The 19,011-nt window shown below is 42.1% G+C and overlaps 1 protein-coding gene across 1 annotated transcript; it reads right to left on the reverse strand.

Moving 5' to 3' along the window:
• Positions 1–7,565: 7,565 nt before the first annotated feature.
• On the reverse strand, positions 7,566–11,903 carry LOC149985383 (protein ANKUB1-like). The gene is made up of 6 exons (XM_090182744.1): positions 11,895–11,903; positions 10,096–10,306; positions 9,838–9,952; positions 8,790–9,390; positions 8,467–8,552; positions 7,566–7,647 (listed from the first exon to the last, which is right to left on the reverse strand). The coding sequence occupies exons 1-6, from the start codon at positions 11,901–11,903 to the stop codon at positions 7,566–7,568; spliced, it is 1,104 nt and encodes a 367-aa protein (XP_090038870.1).
• Between the last annotated feature and the right edge of the window lie 7,108 nt (positions 11,904–19,011).

Consider the following 19,011-nt stretch of genomic DNA (forward strand, 5'->3'; position numbering starts at 1 on the left):
ACTCTGAGACGCTACAAGTCCTCTTAGGTGTCTCAGAGGACACCCTTGTCACCTGTGTGCAGGACAGCCTGCAAGGTTCTCTATCCAAACTTGCATGCATGTCCAATTCTCCATCTGGAAGTGCAGGCTCTATGATGCTAACCCCTGCTGTAATGGCAGAGTTGGCTAAAGATGTCAAGTCGGCCTTATCAGTGGTCGTTAAGAGTGCCTCCGCTAGCCAAACCTCTGTAGTGACACCGGTAAGGGGAGACTCACAGACCAAGGTGACTGAGAGCATGGTGAGAGAGCTGGCTGCTAAACTTGAAAAAGTTGACCAAGAGAGCAAAAGTCTAACAGGGCAAGTCATGACCATGATCTCTGACACAATGGTGGCTTTTGTTGATGAGAACGAACAGAATTTGCTGGAAGATCTGAAGGACAAGATCACGTTTTTGGCATCGCATGTTGGCTTCATTGAGGATCTTGATGCCCTGATAAGGAAATACGAGACCAGCTACAATATTGGTGAATCTGGTTCCTCCTGCACGCTCACATCTAAGAGCATCCAAAAACTCTCCAGCCGGGAGTTTCAAACATCAGCAATACAAGCAGTGAGTGGAGTTCTTGACAAAAAAGTCAGTAGTTTGAGCTTTCCTAGTTCAGTCATTCAGTCTGAGTTAACAGGTGCTGTATCAGGTCAAACATTGTCTGGCATTGTAAAGACAGAGTCAATTCACCCAGTGGGCTCAACAGCGTCAGTAGTTGTTAAGACTTTCGTGTCAGATATGAAGTCCTTGGTTGAATCTGAAGAGAGTCCCCAACAGAAGAGTGCCTGGTCTGCTGCTGTTCACATTTACCACAGCATCCAAAACAACTTGAAAGATTATTTCGGCAAGCTTCAGCGATGTGCCTTAAAGAGCATTGTCACATCTGATGACAACATCACAAATGCTGAGTTTAAGGAGACAGTTCCACTTCCTTGCTTAAACATGAAATATTGGCCCAGTAAGAGTGAGCCTCAGTTGCCAGAGTCCACTGGTGCAGTTACTTTACAAAGAGGCCTAAGTGAGAGCTCAAAACTTATTTGGGCAAAAACTGAGTCAGAAGAAAGCAAGCTCCTTCTGACAACTTGCATCAAAGAAGTCATCTCAGAGCTTCTGGTCTTGTACAAGACTGAAATATCAAAGGAGGACGCCCTGTACACTGTTGGAGAAAAAGGATCAGGCTTCTCTATTGAGAGAGAGACATTTGTAGAGGGTGTTCTGGCTCAGCTTGGGGATATTGCCCATTCCAGGGCCTCATCACCAATAGTATGTGAGTTCCCCTGTCAAATTGAGGACAGCAGAAGTAAGGCCACAGCTTCTTTGACCAGTCTGTTAGATTGTATTAGAAAACTCTCAAGTGATGAATTTAAGAGAAATGCCACTCAAGCAGTGAGTGAGTTCCTAGTTAAAAAGTCCACCAGTAGCTTAACTAGTGCACAGCCTGCTTATTCTGTAGCATCCAGGTCTTGTTCCATTCAAAACCAGTACACATGGTCAAAGGATATTTGTGCGGATTCTGCTGCCTTTGGCATCATTGAAACATTTGTGGAAGACCTGCAGAGCTTGGCGCAACCTGCAGAAGTAGAGGAGAGAGAACCTGACCTCCAGGAAAATGCACAAAAGCTACAGAGCAGGATCTGGTCTGCTACCACTAGTTTATATAACAATATTCAGAAGACATTAAAGGACTTCATCATTCATCAGCGGAGGTCAGACATGCTGAGCAGAATGTCTAGTCATATACCCACAGAGGACTCTGGACATCTTGGGACTAAGGAGCACATTTGTTTGGCAAGCCAGGACTTGAGGCAAGCTAGTAAGAGTGTGCCTCACTTGCACAGTTTGAACCTTGAAGTGGCTCTACACAGGGGTGGCAGCGAGAGTTCAAAACTTCTCTGGACTGAAACAGACGAGGCTCTACTGACCAATAGTACCAAAGAGGTCATTTCAACAATCTTGACCTCATGCGAGGATCAGGCATCAAATGCACCTTGCTTCTCCACAGTAGGAAAGAAAATATCTGATATGTCCCTTGAGGTCAACATGTTGGTAGGTGGTGTTCTGTCTCAGCTGAAGAACATCTCCTTGTCAAGGTCCCCAACACCATGTGAAGACATGTTTGAACGTCTCCAAGGTTCTCCTGAGCGAACCTCTCCAGTAAGTCTAGATTGCAGCACGGCTGCCTCCAAAGGCATTGCATCTTCCCACAGTCTTTCAACAAAGAGCCTCCAAAAACGTTCTAGTCATGAGTTCCAAACCAAAGCTGAGAAAGGAGTGAGTGAGGTCCTCTCTAGATCATTTAACATTGTGGAGGAAGGTACAACAGATAAGTACCTCCAGTCTGTATCTACATCCACCACATCTACTGATATTATACAAACCATGGTGAAAGACCAGCAGGAGCTCACCCAGACCACCCAATCATCTGACATGGTATCTGGAACCTCCCTGCTCACCACTGGACAGGTTTCTGAGAAAAGAATCTGGTCTGTTGCTCGTAACATCTACAACAGTCTGCAAAGTAAGATTACGGAGTTTCTCAGAAAAGATCTTCAAAGATCAGACACAACACTTGGTTCAATCCAAATCTTTACGTATCAAAGCAGTCCTGCATCACAAAGAGCAAGTCTCGGCCATCTTGAGGTCAACCAGAGCAGTGTTACACCTGGTGGAAACGATGCCTGTGTGGACATTCCGCACAAATTACTACCTAAAACCACTAAGCTCTCAGGATCCATGCTGGAGGATATTGACACGATCCGTTGTAGGAGTGCTGACAGCCAAAATACAAGAAATACCTCTTCTTCACGCTCCTCCATCTCTCTAACACCTACTTCAAAATTAAGGCAGTCGAAATGGCACTTTGCTTTACCCGGGACTCCCATCCCCACTGAGTTTCCTGCTCAGATTGACTTTCCCATTGTTAGAAACACAATCATTGAGGACTTCTTTCACACAGAGGACTTACTTCCTGTAACCTTTGTGGACAAAGTCAGGCAAGCTGCTGGGGTGGTATTGGACATTATGGTGGAAAGTGTTGAGAACACACAGGAAAATGGACAGGGTGCTTCACATCGTGACGACCTCCGATCTGCTGTTAGGAAATTGAGAAAAATAATTTCCACTTGGACCATCCACATTTTCAGCCATGAATTGGTGGATAAAGTGATAGCCCTTCAGGACAGCCACAGCACTCCACAGGTCTTAACATTGGAAGCAGCCAAAAGTGCTTCAGACTCCATTCTTTCAAGGCTGAAATGGGGAAAGGAACAATGTGCCATATCCAAGGAGTCTCCTCTCAGCTTCTCCAGATATTTGCTGAAGAGACAGTGAAGTGCTTCCTGAGACAGTGGTCAGATGAGTATGAAAACATAAACTTTGATGTTTCAGTCCAGAACGATCCAAAGACTTCTACTTGCATGGTCATTCTTCAAATGATCACCAAAGCCACTGCTAAATGTTATTTTGAGTCCGCTACCAGCGTGGCCACCAGTGACATTGTAGAAGGCGTGTTTGATTTGGAAAGGGATACCATCAGCAGTACTGGAGAGCAGGTCCTCACCTTCAATACAAAGGTATAGTACACATACATCTTTCATAAATAACACTGCTGTTGACCTTTTATGAGATATATGATTCTTCGTGTCATGGCATTGCACTGCTTCTTTGCAATTGATATGCTGTACTTTAAGATATCGAAATTTTCTGTTTGTTTTAATGTGCCTTTTCCCACCAACCAGGGTTCCAAGAAAGTTAGTAAGAACCTCTGTCCTCAAGAGTCTCTGGAGTACCAGCCTCAGAACATTTCCCCTACTGTGTACTTTACAGGTAAGCCCTGCTGCTGTTTAGGCTGCTGCTCAGTCAAGACTGAGACATTATCCCTTTCCCATTCCACTAATTCATTTGGAAAGACGTTGTACTCCTCTGAGTTGTTACCTATGACATACTGTACTGTGGGCTGGGTGGTAGCCTAGTGGGTTAAGAGGTTGGGCCAGTAACCGATAGGTTGCTGGTTCAGAATCCCTGAGTTCACGAGGCAAAATCTGTCAATGTGCTCTTGAGCAAGGCACTTCATCCTAATTGCTCCTTGTAAGTCTCTCTGGATAAGAGTGTCTGATACATGAGTAAAAATGTAAATTGATGGCATGCTGGATGGTCTTTCGTTGCAGAGACGATGGCAACATCTCATGGCTCCTTTTCTCCAGAGGGAATTTATGATATCGCATCGTCCTTCCCACTTGAAGAGAAGAGTCGCAAACCCTCCCTTTTCACCAGATTGTCTAGATCCATCACGAAAGGCTTTCTCAGCACATTCAAATCTTCAAGGAAAACCAAATTATTTAAATAAATTCCTCATTATAACAACGAGAGCATTCATTTGTTCAGATGAAAATCTAATCGTATTGGTCACATACGCCGAAAACAACTGTGAGATGCTTTATTACAAGCCCATTCCCAACAATGCAGAGTTAAAAAGTAAGAAAATATTTTCTAAATAGTAACACAATAACAATAACAAGGCTATATACAAGGAGTACCAGTACCGAGTCAATGTGCATGGGTGCGAGGTAGTTGAGGTAATACAGTATGTACATGTAGGTAAGGGTAAAAGTGACTAGTCAATCAGGATAGATAATAAACACAGTAGCAGCAGCTAGTGTGAAAGTCGGTCAGTGTCACAGTGAATGTGTGGGTAGAGTGTAGTGAGTGTGCATCGAGCCAATTCAAGAGAGTCAGTGGAAAACAATTAGAAAAATACATCAATAACTAAGGGGGTCAATGCAAATAGTGCAGGTGGCCATTTAATTAACGTTCGCAGTCTAATGACTTGGGGGTAGAAGCTGTTCAGCAGTCTGATGACTTGGGGGTAGAAGCTGTTCAGCAGTCTAATGACTTGGGGGTAGAAGCTGTTCAGCAGTCTAATGGCTTGGGGGTAGAAGCTGTTCAGCAGTCTAATGACTTGGGGGTAGAAGCTGTTCAGCAGTCTAATGACTTGGGGGTAGAAGCTGTTCAGCAGTCTAATGACTTGGGGGTAGAAGCTGTTCAGCAGTCTAATGACTTGGGGGTAGAAGCTGTTCAGCAGTCTAATGACTTGGGGGTAGAAGCTGTTCAGCAGTCTAATGGCTTGGGGGTGGAAGCTGTTAAGGAGCCTTTTGTCCCAGACTTGGTGCTCTCGTATCGCTTGCCGTGTGGTAGCAGAGTAAACAGTCTATGACTTGGGGGTAGAAGCTGTTCAGCAGTCTTATGGCTTGGGGGTAGAAGCTGTTCAGCAGTCTTATGGCTTGGGGGTAGAAGCTGTTCAGCAGTCTAATGACTTGGGGATAAAAGCTGTTCAGCAGTCTAATGGCTTGGGGGTAGAAGCTGTTCAGCAGTCTAATGGCTTGGAGGTAGAAGCTGTTCAGCAGTCTTATGGCTTGGGGGTAGAAGCTGTTCAGCAGTCTGGTGGCTTGGGGGTAGAAGCTGTTCAGCAGTCTGGTGGCTTGGGGGTAGAAGCTGTTCAGCAGTCTAATGACTTGGGGGTAGAAGCTGTTCAGCAGTCTAATGACTTGGGGGTAGAAGCTGTTCAGCAGTCTAATGACTTGGGGGTAGAAGCTGTTCAGCAGTCTAATGACTTGGGGGTAGAAGCTGTTCAGCAGTCTAATGACTTGGGGGTAGAAGCTGTTCAGCAGTCTAATGACTTTGGGGTAGAAGCTGTTCAGCAGTCTAATGACTTTGGGGTAGAAGCTGTTCAGCAGTCTAATGACTTGGGGGTGGAAGCTGTTCAGCAGTCTAATGACTTGGGGGTAGAAGCTGTTCAGCAGTCTAATGGCTTGGGTGTAGAAGCTGTTAAGGAGCCTTTTGTCCCAGACTTGGTGCTCTCGTATCGCTTGCCGTGTGGTAGCAGAGTGAACAGTCTATGACTTGGGTGGTTGGAGCCTTTTGCCAATCATTTACATACCACTTATTTTATTTTTATTTGATTTGATGTCATATTGTAAACGTATGTATCTGTTTTGCTGAAAATATGATTTTGAAAACAATGAATGTCTACAAGTGCTTCATAAAACAGTTATATTTATTTTTGTATTTTCAAAAGACAGCAAATAGCCAATCAAGTATCAACATAAGTGAAATGAAAGACAGATTTAATTTTCAGTGAATAATTGTCTTGTCCAGTGAGCAACTCAATGACATCGATTCAATGACATCATTAGATCACCTCCAAGAAGCATCTTCAACGTTCACCTGACAACCCATTGGATAAGACACATACACTAACCAAGTGTTTCTTACCTGTCAAGAAGGTTGAGATCAGAAGCTTCTTCAATACCCCAGAAATGGAAAGGCTTTGAGACAAAGACAATCAACTGTCCAGATAATGCACATACACTAACCCGGATGTTCTACTTGCCCCACTGAGTTACAGCAAAGTTATCATTTATGCATGGGTCCACGATCCACTCATAGCTCTCACAGCTATCTGACAGTTCTCAGAATACTAAGGAAGAAGTGTGTGATATTGGATTTGGTATCCTTCCCACTCCCAAGTGATTGGGAGTCCCATAGGGTGCCGCATAATTCTCCCAGCGTCGTCCGGGTTTGGCCATCATTGTAAATAAGAATTTGTTCTTAACAGACTTGTCTAGTGAAATAAAGGTTAAATAAAAATAAACTATTTAAGCTGTCTGCTATGTTGCTGTGTAAATCCACACACTGCAGGGGAATGATGACACATGCTGTGCTAACACATCGTCACAGTAGTTGTCAGTTTTGTAACGTAAATAAAGAGTTTGTCAAATACTCTATGTGAAATACAGTATGTATTATTTTCACATAATGCCATTATTTCATGTCTTGTGGTATTTTTAGCATTTTTTCCCCCCTTATGTATCAGGTGTATTATTTTGACACTGCACAGACTCATTTAAATGAGCAAAAATGATCCACATCTTAATAAAAGAGTTTTAAGGCAACAGTGTTCATACTGTATTTTACATTGATTTCAACCACTATAGGTCTTCATCAGCAAGTGAGGATTTCTATGGACAAAAACTAGTGTTAAGTGTGGGGGGGGGGGGGCCTCAATTAGACCCATGTCAAACACTTACAATCACGTACAGTACAACCACATTCAGTACAATCACATAGTCACATTCAGTACAACCACATAGTCACATACAGCACAACCACAGTCACATTCAGTCAACTGAATGATTCTAGAATAATAATAATTCCATTCACATTTGGCTACTACAAATAGCCAGTGAAATATGATACGTTTTTTGTTACTTGAGAGGAATGACTGAGAATCCACTGCCTGCCGTTGTAAACTTTTTGCACACAAATCAAACACAGTACTGACTATATCTATAAGCCTCATCCAAAGGAACGAAATTCTAAGTCGTCCGCATTGTTTCAGGCATCATCCGTTCCAAAGTCTCATCTTGTTCACTGTAAAAAATAAAAATAAAAACTCAAATAAGAGTTCCTTTTTGGACAATTCCAGGTTGTCCCTCCTTGTTTCAGTATGTTTAATCTGCCTAATGACCAGGATCCTGGTGTCTACCCAATGTGCTGAGCACTCCTCCTGGACAGAGTCCGCGCTACATTCAGCTGCTGCAACCATGGTCTCTGTGTGAAGGCACTGTTAGAGAGTCAATCAACCAGAACAAGGTTAGGAGACCAAATCTGTGTCCTAGCATTGTGAAATACTGTATATGTAATGGCCTCAATACATTAATGAAGCGCCCTTACATCCTATCCTCTCCCCATACTGAAACAACTTGTTAGGGTGAACCAATAAGACTGACACTATATACCTTCTAAGCATGATAGTTGGCTCATGATTTGTTTCAGGACTTGTTAGGGTAAACCTATAACAGCTTCTAACCCAAAGTCATAAGACTGCTGAACAATTAATCAAATGGCCACCGGACAAGTTCAAATGTTTTATTATTTGTTACTTTAGTTTATTGGGTAAATATTCTCTTCAACTCTTCTTGAACTGCACTGTTTGTTAAGGGCCTGTAAGTAAAGTATTTCACGGAAAGATCTACACTTGTTGTATTCAGCGCATGTGACAAATAAAGTTTGAGTTGATTTGATTATGTACCTTCTAAGCATGATGGTTGGCTCATGATTTGTTTGTACTGAAATCTATTCAGGGAGGATAAGGGTATATCATAGGCAGTGATGTATTGGTAAAACCATTGACTGGTAAATGCTGATTGCCGTTCAGGATTAAAGAAGTAACGCTCCCTCTACTTTCAATGCATCTTCCACAAAAGGTGGGTAAATGCTTGAACAAAATAAAATAAAAAGTGTGTAAACAGCTTTTACATGTGTCCCCCCCCCACCACCACTGAATATAGGAGGCTTCTTCTGACAGTATTCACACCTTTCATAAGAAACCTCCAGAGAAATATTCATATTCACCGTAGCTGCCATTTAAACTTGGACTAACCTGGCCAAGGCCAAACAGTATATGGCGTTTTCTCTGGGTGTGCGGTCGCAGTGGAGAGAAAAGGCCTCCAGTGAGGTGGTGAGTATCTGGGCGGAGTTTGGCGAGGCAAACACAGGTCTGAGATTGGTGTCTCTGGAAATGGGCAGGAGCGGGACTCTGCTCCTCCATTGGTTGCTGTTCTGATCCCCACTCTCATCCTCCTCACATCCCTTCCCTCCACATCCCCTCTTCTTCTCTCTTTCATCACTCGTGGCCACAGGGTGTTGCTTCGGTAGTTGAAGAGGTTTATCCTGGGATGCCAGGGCGCGGAGCTGGCAGGTTACATGAGATGGGCAGTTGATGGGGGTCAAACTTTGAGAGGCTGTGGACATCACCCTGATACCCGCCTTGGCCTCACTCCTCCTGGGCTTGGAAGACATCTTGGGGAGGGTGAAGCCGTCCACCAGGACCGTGTCGCCCACCCTGGTCCTGAACGGAGCCCTGTTGAGGCCCATGCAGTGCCTGGATGCTGCCCTCCTCTGCCCCAGCCTCACCCAGCCCTTTATCTGGAGGTATGTCCGCATGGGCAGGGCCATACCTGGGAGGACCACCACAGAGCACAGCTTGGTGGCCAGGTGACTCATACACTCCCTGTGGCCGTACTGAAGGGCGATCCTCAGGGGGTCACGACCCTGGGGATCCTGACAAGCAAGGGTCAGAACGCTGCTGGCGATACAGAGTTTGAGGATGGTGAGCTGGCCGAGCTCGATGGAGGCGACAGCGGGACACTTGGCGACGTCGGGGTGGGCCGTCTGGTGGCACCACTCACGGTAAGGGTGAACCCCCACCGGCTCAATGACACGCACCCCCCTCTCCAGCAGCCAGCCGGCCAGGTCCAGGTGGCCCAGAGAAGCAGCGATGTAGAGTGCCACCCGGAGCTGGAACCTGGAATAATACAGAATCAATGTATTTATAACACGTTTCAAGTTTTTTTTGTCAAGTTCACAAGATACAGTGGGTTATAAAACAGTACAGTAAAATGCTTACTTGCAAGCTCTTTCCCACAATGCAGTATTAAATATCAGGGTAAGAGAAAAAACATATGAAGGAAAAAAACACGAGAATATAAGCTATATACAGGGTCAGTACTATCATTATAAGCTATATACAGGGTCAGTACTATCATTGTAAGCTAAATACAGGGTCAGTACCATTATTGTAAGCTATATACAGGGTCAGTACTATCATTGTAAGCTATATACAGGGTCAGTACTATCATTGTAAGCTATATACAGGGTCAGTACTATCATTGTAAGCTATATAAAGGTTCAGTACCATCACTGTTGATAGTAAGTCTATCATACAGTTCAGTGTGTAGATGTGTATTCTGACCTCATCACAGGTCTCTCCCTAGACAGGTGTCGTTGGACGGTCAGTCTGTGTCCCAGGAAGCAGCCTCTGAGGAACTCCGCCCACCCATCCCAGGTGTCCAACCGTAGAGTAGCCCCTGGGAGACAGAGACACATGCAGGTTGTCCTCCTGGTTTCCATGAACCAAGAATGTGTTCCATACAGTCCATTTGTCTCTATGTTACATCCATAAGGTGTTGAGCCAGAGGACCATTGATCTACTGCACAAGGAAGGCCATACCCAGGTCAATGGCGTAGTCGTGCAGCCAGTTGCAGTCGTAGAGTTGCAGGCTGGTGGGAGAGCTCAGTCTGAAGGAGCTGACGGGAAGCCCACACTGCTGGGACACCAGGGTCATGAGCCTGGCCACAGACGTACTCAGGAGAAACACAGTGCCCAAGACTGAGAGGGTCTCCCCCGTCACGGCACTGAACACACGCACCACCGGCTCCCGCTGAAGTATAAGACCATGGACATTCAGTAAATTCACTTGTTTTACATAAATACCTATGTTGTGTTTATACACCGAGTAAACAAAACATTATGAACACCGGTTCTTTCCATGACAAAGACTGACCAGGTGAATCCAGGTGAAAGCTATGATCCCTTAATGATGTCACTTGTTAAATCCACTTCAGTGTAGATGAAGGGGAGCGGACAGGTTAAAGAAGGATTTTTAAGCCTTGACACAATTGAGACATGGATTGTGTATGTGTGCCATTCAGAGGGTGAATGGGCAAGACAAAATATTTAAGTGCCTTTGAACGGGGTAGTAGGTGCCAGGTGCACCGGTTTGTGTCAAGAACTGCAATGCTGCTGGGGTTTTTCACACTCAACAGTTTCCTGTGTGGTCCACCACCCAAAGAACATCCAGCCAACTTGGCACAACTGTTGGAAGCATTGGAGTCAACATGGGCCAGCATCCCTGGGGAACGCTTTCAAACACCTTGTAGAGTCCATGCCCCAACGAATTGAGGCTGTTCTGATGGCAAAAGGCGGGGTGCAACTCAATATTAGGAAGGTGTTTCTAATGTTTGGTACACTCAGTATATATAAGTTAGGAGTCATATAATTACAGGGGTAAGATGAAGTGGCTCCTTTGCACTGATCTCAGGTCTGGTTTGTGTTTTTACTGCTAATGGTAAAGGTTAGGATTTGGTGAGAGTATGCTGATCCTAGATCTGTGCCCAAGGGCAATTTCTATCCAGAGACAAATCAAAGGTCCATGCTATTTAAATGTATAATCTACCACCATCTCGTGGCTCAAACTTGTAACAACATTTTCTAATTCATGTGCTGTACTGAGTTTTGTTCTATCACATTGAACACTAATCTGGGTGCAGATTAAATTGAACACTAATCTGGGTGAAAATTAAATTGAAGACTAATCTGGGTGCAGATTAAATTGTTAACAGAAATATTATGAATATGTATTTCAATGAACCCAAAGGGCCTCTTCTTCTCCTACTATACAGCCTGCTGTGCTCTACTGTACTCTACTGTACTCTGCTGTACTCTGTCTGCTGTACTCTGCTGTGCTCTACTGTAGTCTGCTGTACTCTGCTGTGCTCTACTGTACTATATACCACTGGGTATACAGACTCTTCAGATACTGTTAGCGAACACCAGACTGAGGTCGAGGCGATTACATGGGGAAAAGGTTTATGACTGTAAGGGTGTTTGGTACAAAGGCTACACTACATCGGGCCACATTTCAGCTCTATCCCAGGTCAACCATACAATACTATAGATTTCCACTCTAGTCAACCAGCAAGAAGGAGAGACAGACAGAAGGTCTGGCTTTGACTATGTCAATAATGGGATGTGTAAGTAAGGAGCAAGGAACACAGATAAACATTATTCTGATGGTTACATTTGTACTTAGATACATAACCACTCTCCTCTGTTAGCAAATCTTCCACAGAACTTTGTGGAACAGAGTGAGTTCTGTCCCTGTCTGGCTCTGGACATGTACCCAGGGACCTCTGTACTACAACACTTCACACTCACGAAGCAGTGTTCTTACTAACCAACCACTCTACCATAACCATGGTCTTGGTTGAGCAAGGGCAATATTACTTTAAGTCTCAAGCAGGGTGACCTCAACTTACTATATATCACCATACTATATACCACCACACTATACAGTGGGGCAAAAAAGTATTTAGTCAGCCACCAATTGTGCAAGTTCTCCCACTTAAAAAGATGAGAGAGGCCTGTAATTTTCATCATAGGTACACTTCAACTATGACAGACAAAATGAGAAAAAGAATCCAGAAAAATCACATTGTAGGATTTTGAATGAATTTATTTGCAAATTATGGTGGAAAATAAGTATTTGGTCACCTACAAACAAGCAAGATTTTTGGCTCTCACAGACCTGTAACTTCTTCTTTAAGAGGCTCCTCTGTCCTCCACTCGTTACCTGTATTAATGGCATCTGTTTGAATTAACTAAATCACCTAATCATACTATATAACCATACTATATAATCATACTATATAACCATACTGTATAATCATACTATATAACCATACTATATCTTACCACACTCTATATCACCATAATATATATATATAATCATACTATACAACCATACTATTTAACCATACTATATAACCATACTATATATCACCATGCTATATACAGTGCCTTGCGAAAGTATTCGGCCCCCTTGAACTTTGCTACCTTTTGCCACATTTCAGGCTTCAAACATAAAGATATAAAACTGTATTTTTTTTGTGAAGAATCAACAACAAGTGGGACACAATCATGAAGTGGAACGACATTTATTGGATATTTCAAACTTTTTTAACAAATCAAAAACTGAAAAATTGGGCGTGCAAAATTATTCAGCCCCCTTAAGTTAATACTTTGTAGCGCCACCTTTTGCTGCGATTACAGCTGTAAGTCGCTTGGGGTATGTCTATCAGTTTTGCACATCGAGAGACTGAAATTTTTTCCCATTCCTCCTTGCAAAACAGCTCGAGATCAATGAGGTTGGATGGAGAGCATTTGTGAACAGCAGTTTTCAGTTCTTTCCACAGATTCTCGATTGGATTCAGGTCTGGACTTTGACTTGGCCATTCTAACACCTGGATATGTTTATTTTTTAACCATTCCATTGTAGATTTTGCTTTATGTTTTGGATCATTGTCTTGTTGGAAGACAAATCTCCGTCCCAGTCTCAGGTCTTTTGCAGACTCCATCAGGTTTTCTTCCAGAATGGTCCTGTATTTGGCTCCATCCATCTTCCCATCAATTTTAACCATCTTCCCTGTCCCTGCTGAAGAAAAGCAGGCCCAAACCATGATGCTGCCACCACCATGTTTGACAGTGGGGATGGTGTGTTGCTTTTACGCCAAACATAACGTTTTGCATTGTTGCCAAAAAGTTCAATTTTGGTTTCATCTGACCAGAGCACCTTCTTCCACGTTTGGTGTTTTATGGATATCTTTAAGAAATGGCTTTCTTCTTGCCACTCTTCCATAAAGGCCAGATTTGTGCAATATACGACTGATTGTTGTCCTATGGACAGAGTCTCCCACCTCAGCTGTAGATCTCTGCAGTTCATCCAGAGTGATCATGGGCCTCTTGGCTGCATCTCTGATCAGTCTTCTCCTTGTATGAGCTGAAAGTTTAGAGGGACGGCCAGGTCTTGGTAGATTTGCAGTGGTCTGATACTCCTTCCATTTCAATATTATCGCTTGCACAGTGCTCCTTGGGATGTTTAAAGCTTGGGAAATCTTTTTGTATCCAAATCCAGGCTTTAAACTTCTTCACAACAGTATCTCGGACCTGCCTGGTGTGTTCCTTGTTCTTCATGATGCTCTCTGCGCTTTTAACGGACCTCTGAGACTATCACAGTGCAGGTGCATTTATACGGAGACTTGATCACACACAGGTGGATTGTATTTATCATCATTAGTCATTTAGGTCAACATTGGATCATTCAGAGATCCTCACTGAACTTCTGGAGAGAGTTTGCTGCACTGAAAGTAAAGGGGCTGAATAATTTTGCACGCCCAATTTTTCAGTTTTTGATTTGTTAAAAAAGTTTGAAATATCCAATAAATGTCGTTCCACTTCATGATTGTGTCCCACTTGTTGTTGATTCTTCACAAAAAAATAGTTTTATATCTTTATGTTAGAAGCTTGAAATGTGGCAAAAGGTCGCAAAGTTCAAGGGGGCCGAATACTTTCGCAAGGCACTGTATTTCTTTGTTTGGAGTGGTATGGTTCCCAATCAGAGGCAGCTATCTATCGTTGTCTCTGATTGGGGATCATACTTATGAACATTATTCTTGTTTATATTTTGGCAACACCACATCTGCCACACTGATCCTCAACATGGGGGCCCCTCAGGGGATAGTCCCCTCCTGCATGGCCAGCACGACTCCAACACCATCATTCAGTTTGCTGACGACACAACAGGGGTGGGCCTGATCACCGACAATGATGAGACAGCCTATAGGGAGGAGGTCAGAGACCTGGCAGTGTGGTGCCAGAACAACAACCTCTCCCTCAACATGAGCAAAACAAAGGAGATGATCGTGGACTACAGGAAAAGGAGGGCAGAACACTCCCCCATTCACATCAACAGGGCTGTAGTGGAGCGGATTGAGGATTAAGTTCCTTGGTGTCCACATCATATTCTCCCTGCTGCCATTCAGATTGGAGCTTGTGACTGTATCTAAATTAATTTACCCCCTGTTTTTTGCATAAATATGTCTGTCATCAGCATTTATTTGATGTTAGTAGACTGTAGCATTTGTATGTCTTTCTCTGTATCGTGATGCCTTGACATTGGTTATTAATATTAAAGTGATGCACAGACTGAGTTTGTACTCTATTTTTAAGCCACAAAAATCTAAATATCCTTGAACATAACTTAATTTTCAAGTTGAAAGAGTGTGCCAAGAATAAATTGTGGGTGAATAAATATTCAGTTTTTAATCAAACTTTTGTAATGCTGTAAACCCTTTCCATCAATTGTCACTCCAGGTATTCTGAACATTGTCTTTTCTATTATGAATGGGATATTTTTCATACCAGTTTGACTGCTCAGACAAGTGTAATAAACTATCATTACGAACGTGAACGTTGACTAACAAAAGTTTAAGTTATACACCTTCAATACTTGTTACCTACATTAAGCCAAGATGGATCTTGAACTTCGATACCATTACATGAAGGGTCAATGGTGAAAACCCTGCAAGCCAGTGATATAGAGACATTAGAAAAGGTTTGTTTTCAGTGGTGCAAAGTACTTAAGTAAAAATTCTTTAAATATTTTTGGGGGTATCTGTACTTTAACTATTTATATTTTTGACAACTTCAGTACATTCATAAAGGACAGAAATGTACTTTTGACTCCATCCACTTTCCCTGATACCCAAAAGTACATTTTGAATGCTTTGTATGACAGGAAAATGGTCCAATTCACACACTTATCAAGAGAACATCCCCTACCTCTGATCTGGCAGACTCAATAAACACAAATGCTTAGTTTATAAATTATGTCTAAGTGTTGGAGTGTGCCCCTGGCTATTCTTACATTCAAAAAAAGCAATACAATTGTGTTGTCTGCTTTGCTTAATTTTTAAAATAATTTTTACTTTTGATACTTGAGAATATTTCAAACCAAATACTTCCCAAGTAGTATTTTACTGGGAAACTTTCACATTTACTTGAGTCATACTGTTTACAACTGACTGATTGAGGACTTTTTCCACCACTGTTTGTTTTGGACATTTATTTTTTATCAAATGTATTTGACAGGGACAATCTACTGTATTTCTGTAAATGTGCCAGATTTAGCCAGCTGGCTTTGTGATGTAACAAAGGTAGCTGATGATGTAATGAAAACAGACAGTTAAATATGTGTGTGTAGAACTGTTGCACATTTGCTCTGGAAATGAGGACCAAACCTACTCGTCAAAAGGAGTGAATTGCACCTCCAATTGAAGTCAATAATAAGGTATGGAATCATGCCAATACAGTCATTATTTATATAGCTCTGTAGCTTGCAGTATTTTGAAGGAGATAAGCAAGGGAAAATGATGCTTTGGTTAATATTTCTCACGTGAAAGGAAACATGACCATGCTAACTGAAAAATGGATACATGAATATTGGTCAAATGTACCTACATCTTCTGAAGCTGTGTTGGGCCTACTTGATAATTAAAAAAAAGTCACATAGACGATGTCCATAAATTAGACAACAATACTGAACAGTTGTAGCCCGTTGGTAGTGGTAGGCTTCTGGCTGTGATCTCTGACCACTGTAACAGTGAATAGTGGCAATTTACCCGCGGGGTATAGGCTTGTTTACTAGGCTAACTAGTGCATTGGGGTGGGATATGTGCAGCATGGGCATACAGGAAACCACTCTAGCCACTTAACTCACCTTGGCCACGAGCTCTATAGTTTACAGCTATTGCATCACCTACAAAGCATCAACTGAATGTTGAATGTCAGGTATTTTAACTGTCTGTATTGTCTACTTGTTAAATGTTTGTAAAGTCTTCATTTGTAATTGTTTGTAATGTCTTATCAATTGGTGTTGGACCACAGGAAGATTAGCTAACGTTATAGCGTTAGCTAATGGGGACTCTAGTAAAGATTCACAAGACTGTTCACAGATTCACATTGATCACAGAATCGGATTGATAATCTTAATTCGAAGTTTGAGTTTTTTACTGGACAACCAACACTTGACAGATGGGCTAATCCATAGAAAGAAAATGTGATCTTGGATCTTGAACTCCCCTAGCTACATTTCGACATAATGTTCAATATTACTAGTCACTCTGTCCTTACGAACAGTAAATCATTGGGTCTGACTCTTTTGATTTAATGCAATTTCATCATCGATAGTGAAACAACCACCACATAATCGTCAACTCCCCCCTACAAAACATGAATTTATTTGTGGTTTATCCTCTTTAGCTATTTGGTATTAGGTGTGATCCTGACTTGGAATGGCCACGAAGTTACACATTGTTTTAGGAAACATGAATTTATTTGTGGTTTATCCTCTTTAGCTATTTGGTATTAGGTGTGATCCTGACTTGGAATGGCCACGAAGTTACACATTGTTTTAAGTCCAGTTAGTTTGGAAGTTGTGGTAAATGGGGGAGTGTGAGCGCGTGTCATGAGATGCTGCAGGTGTTGATATGGGGATGGATAGGCTACCACTGCCTTTAATTACTACGCTCTGCCTGCACCTACCTCAACTGGTACTCTGCTGCCTCGCTGTGGTGAGAGCACTAACACACTGAACATGATGGACAAGGATGCTCCATATAGCCATCCATCACTGTCCAGGCACAGTGGATGTAATACAGAATGACAAGATATGGTTTGATATCTCTTCTGAAACTGGGGTGGGGTTATTGAGTTCAGGGTTGTGTAATGGTTGCTTCCATGTCAGTCCTCAAAGATGAAATTGCATAGAACCGAATTAATCACATCCAATGATTTCCCGCTTTGGACATTGTTTTGAAAATGATGCTCCATAGCTGCCATACCTTTGATGTCATAAACTGTTACAGAATTCCCCTTCCTTATTATAAACTCTGATTAAAATCTAATCAAATCAAATCAAATTTTATTTGTCACATACACTTGGTTAGCAGATGTTAATGCGAGTGTAGCGAAATGCTTGTGCTTCTAGTTCCGACAATGCAGTAATAACCAACAAGTAATCTAACTAACAATTCCAAAACTACTGTCTTATACACAGTGTAAGGGGATAAAGAATATGTACATAAAGATATATGAATGAGTGATGGTACAGAGCAGCATAGGCAAGATACAGTAGATGGTATCGAGTACAGTATATACATATGAGATGAGTATGTAAACAAAGTGGCATAGTTAAAATGGCTAGTGATACATGTATTACATAAGGATGCAGTAGATGATATAGAGTACAGTATATACGTATACATATGAGATGAATAATGTAGGGTATGTAAACATTATATTAGGTAGCATTGTTTAAAGTGGCTAGTGATATATTTTACATCATTTCCCATCAATTCCCATTATTAAAGTGGCTGGAGTTGAGTCAGTGTGTTGGCAGCAGCCACTCAATGTTAGTGGTGGCTGTTTAACAGTCTAATGGCCTTGAGATAGAAGCTGTTTTTCAGTCACTCGGTCCCTGCTTTGATGCACCTGTACTGACCTCGCCTTCTGGATGATAGCGGGGTGAACAGGCAGTGGCTCAGGTGGTTGTTGTCCTTGATGATCTTTATGGCCTTCCTGTAACATCGGGTGGTGTAGCTGTCCTGGAAAAACTACGACTATAACTAAAACTATGGAGTTCATTGGCCTACAACACGTGTGTGTATTTGCCCTTAAAATGATATTGCTAGATGGAAGAAAATAATAAGATAGGCCTAAACTGTAATAAGATGTACTTGAAAGATACTATAAATAGCAGGAGACATACCTGGGTTCTAGACTGGTATTTAGGGCAAGCATTTTAGGAATATACATATGGTTAGTGTCAACTTCTACTTACACGTTAAAGCTCAGCCATGTTGCTACATGTTTACTCATTGACTTCAAGTAGAGCATTGTTTGTGAATCTGAATAAAAGCCTAATAAAAGTGTATCGCCCCCAGCTTGGGCAGCACTGCTACACTGCTTTTTTGGGCTAAAGGTGTTTGTGACACGTGCATGTGTTCCAATGATGTCATAATTGTCTGTAGGTTCTATGTTGCCTATCAACTTGGCTGTCCTTCAGAAAGTAGATAATACTTGTGTTTTCAAACAATTAATAAAAATACTAGCAACAAAACAAACTAAATAGATTTAATCCATTAATATGATATTGCCAGATGGAATAAAATAACAAGGTAGGCCTAAACTGTAATAAGATATATCTTATAGACTGCTTCAGTGCATTTGGAAAGTATTCAGACCCCTTGACTTTTTACACATTTCATTTTTTACATTACAGCCTTATTCTAAAATGGATTACATACAACATTTTCCTCATCAATCTACACACAATATCCCATAATGACAAAGCAAAAACAGTTTAGACATTTTTGCAATTTAAAACCGAAAAAAACAGAAATGCCTTATTTACATAAGTATTCAAACCCTTTGCTATGAGACTCGAAATTGAGCTCCGGTGCATCCTGT

Source organism: Oncorhynchus mykiss, chromosome 1 (genome assembly GCF_057628025.1).
Source record: "Oncorhynchus mykiss isolate SJ-2025 chromosome 1, ASM5762802v1, whole genome shotgun sequence".
Classification (NCBI taxonomy): domain Eukaryota; kingdom Metazoa; phylum Chordata; class Actinopteri; order Salmoniformes; family Salmonidae; genus Oncorhynchus; species Oncorhynchus mykiss.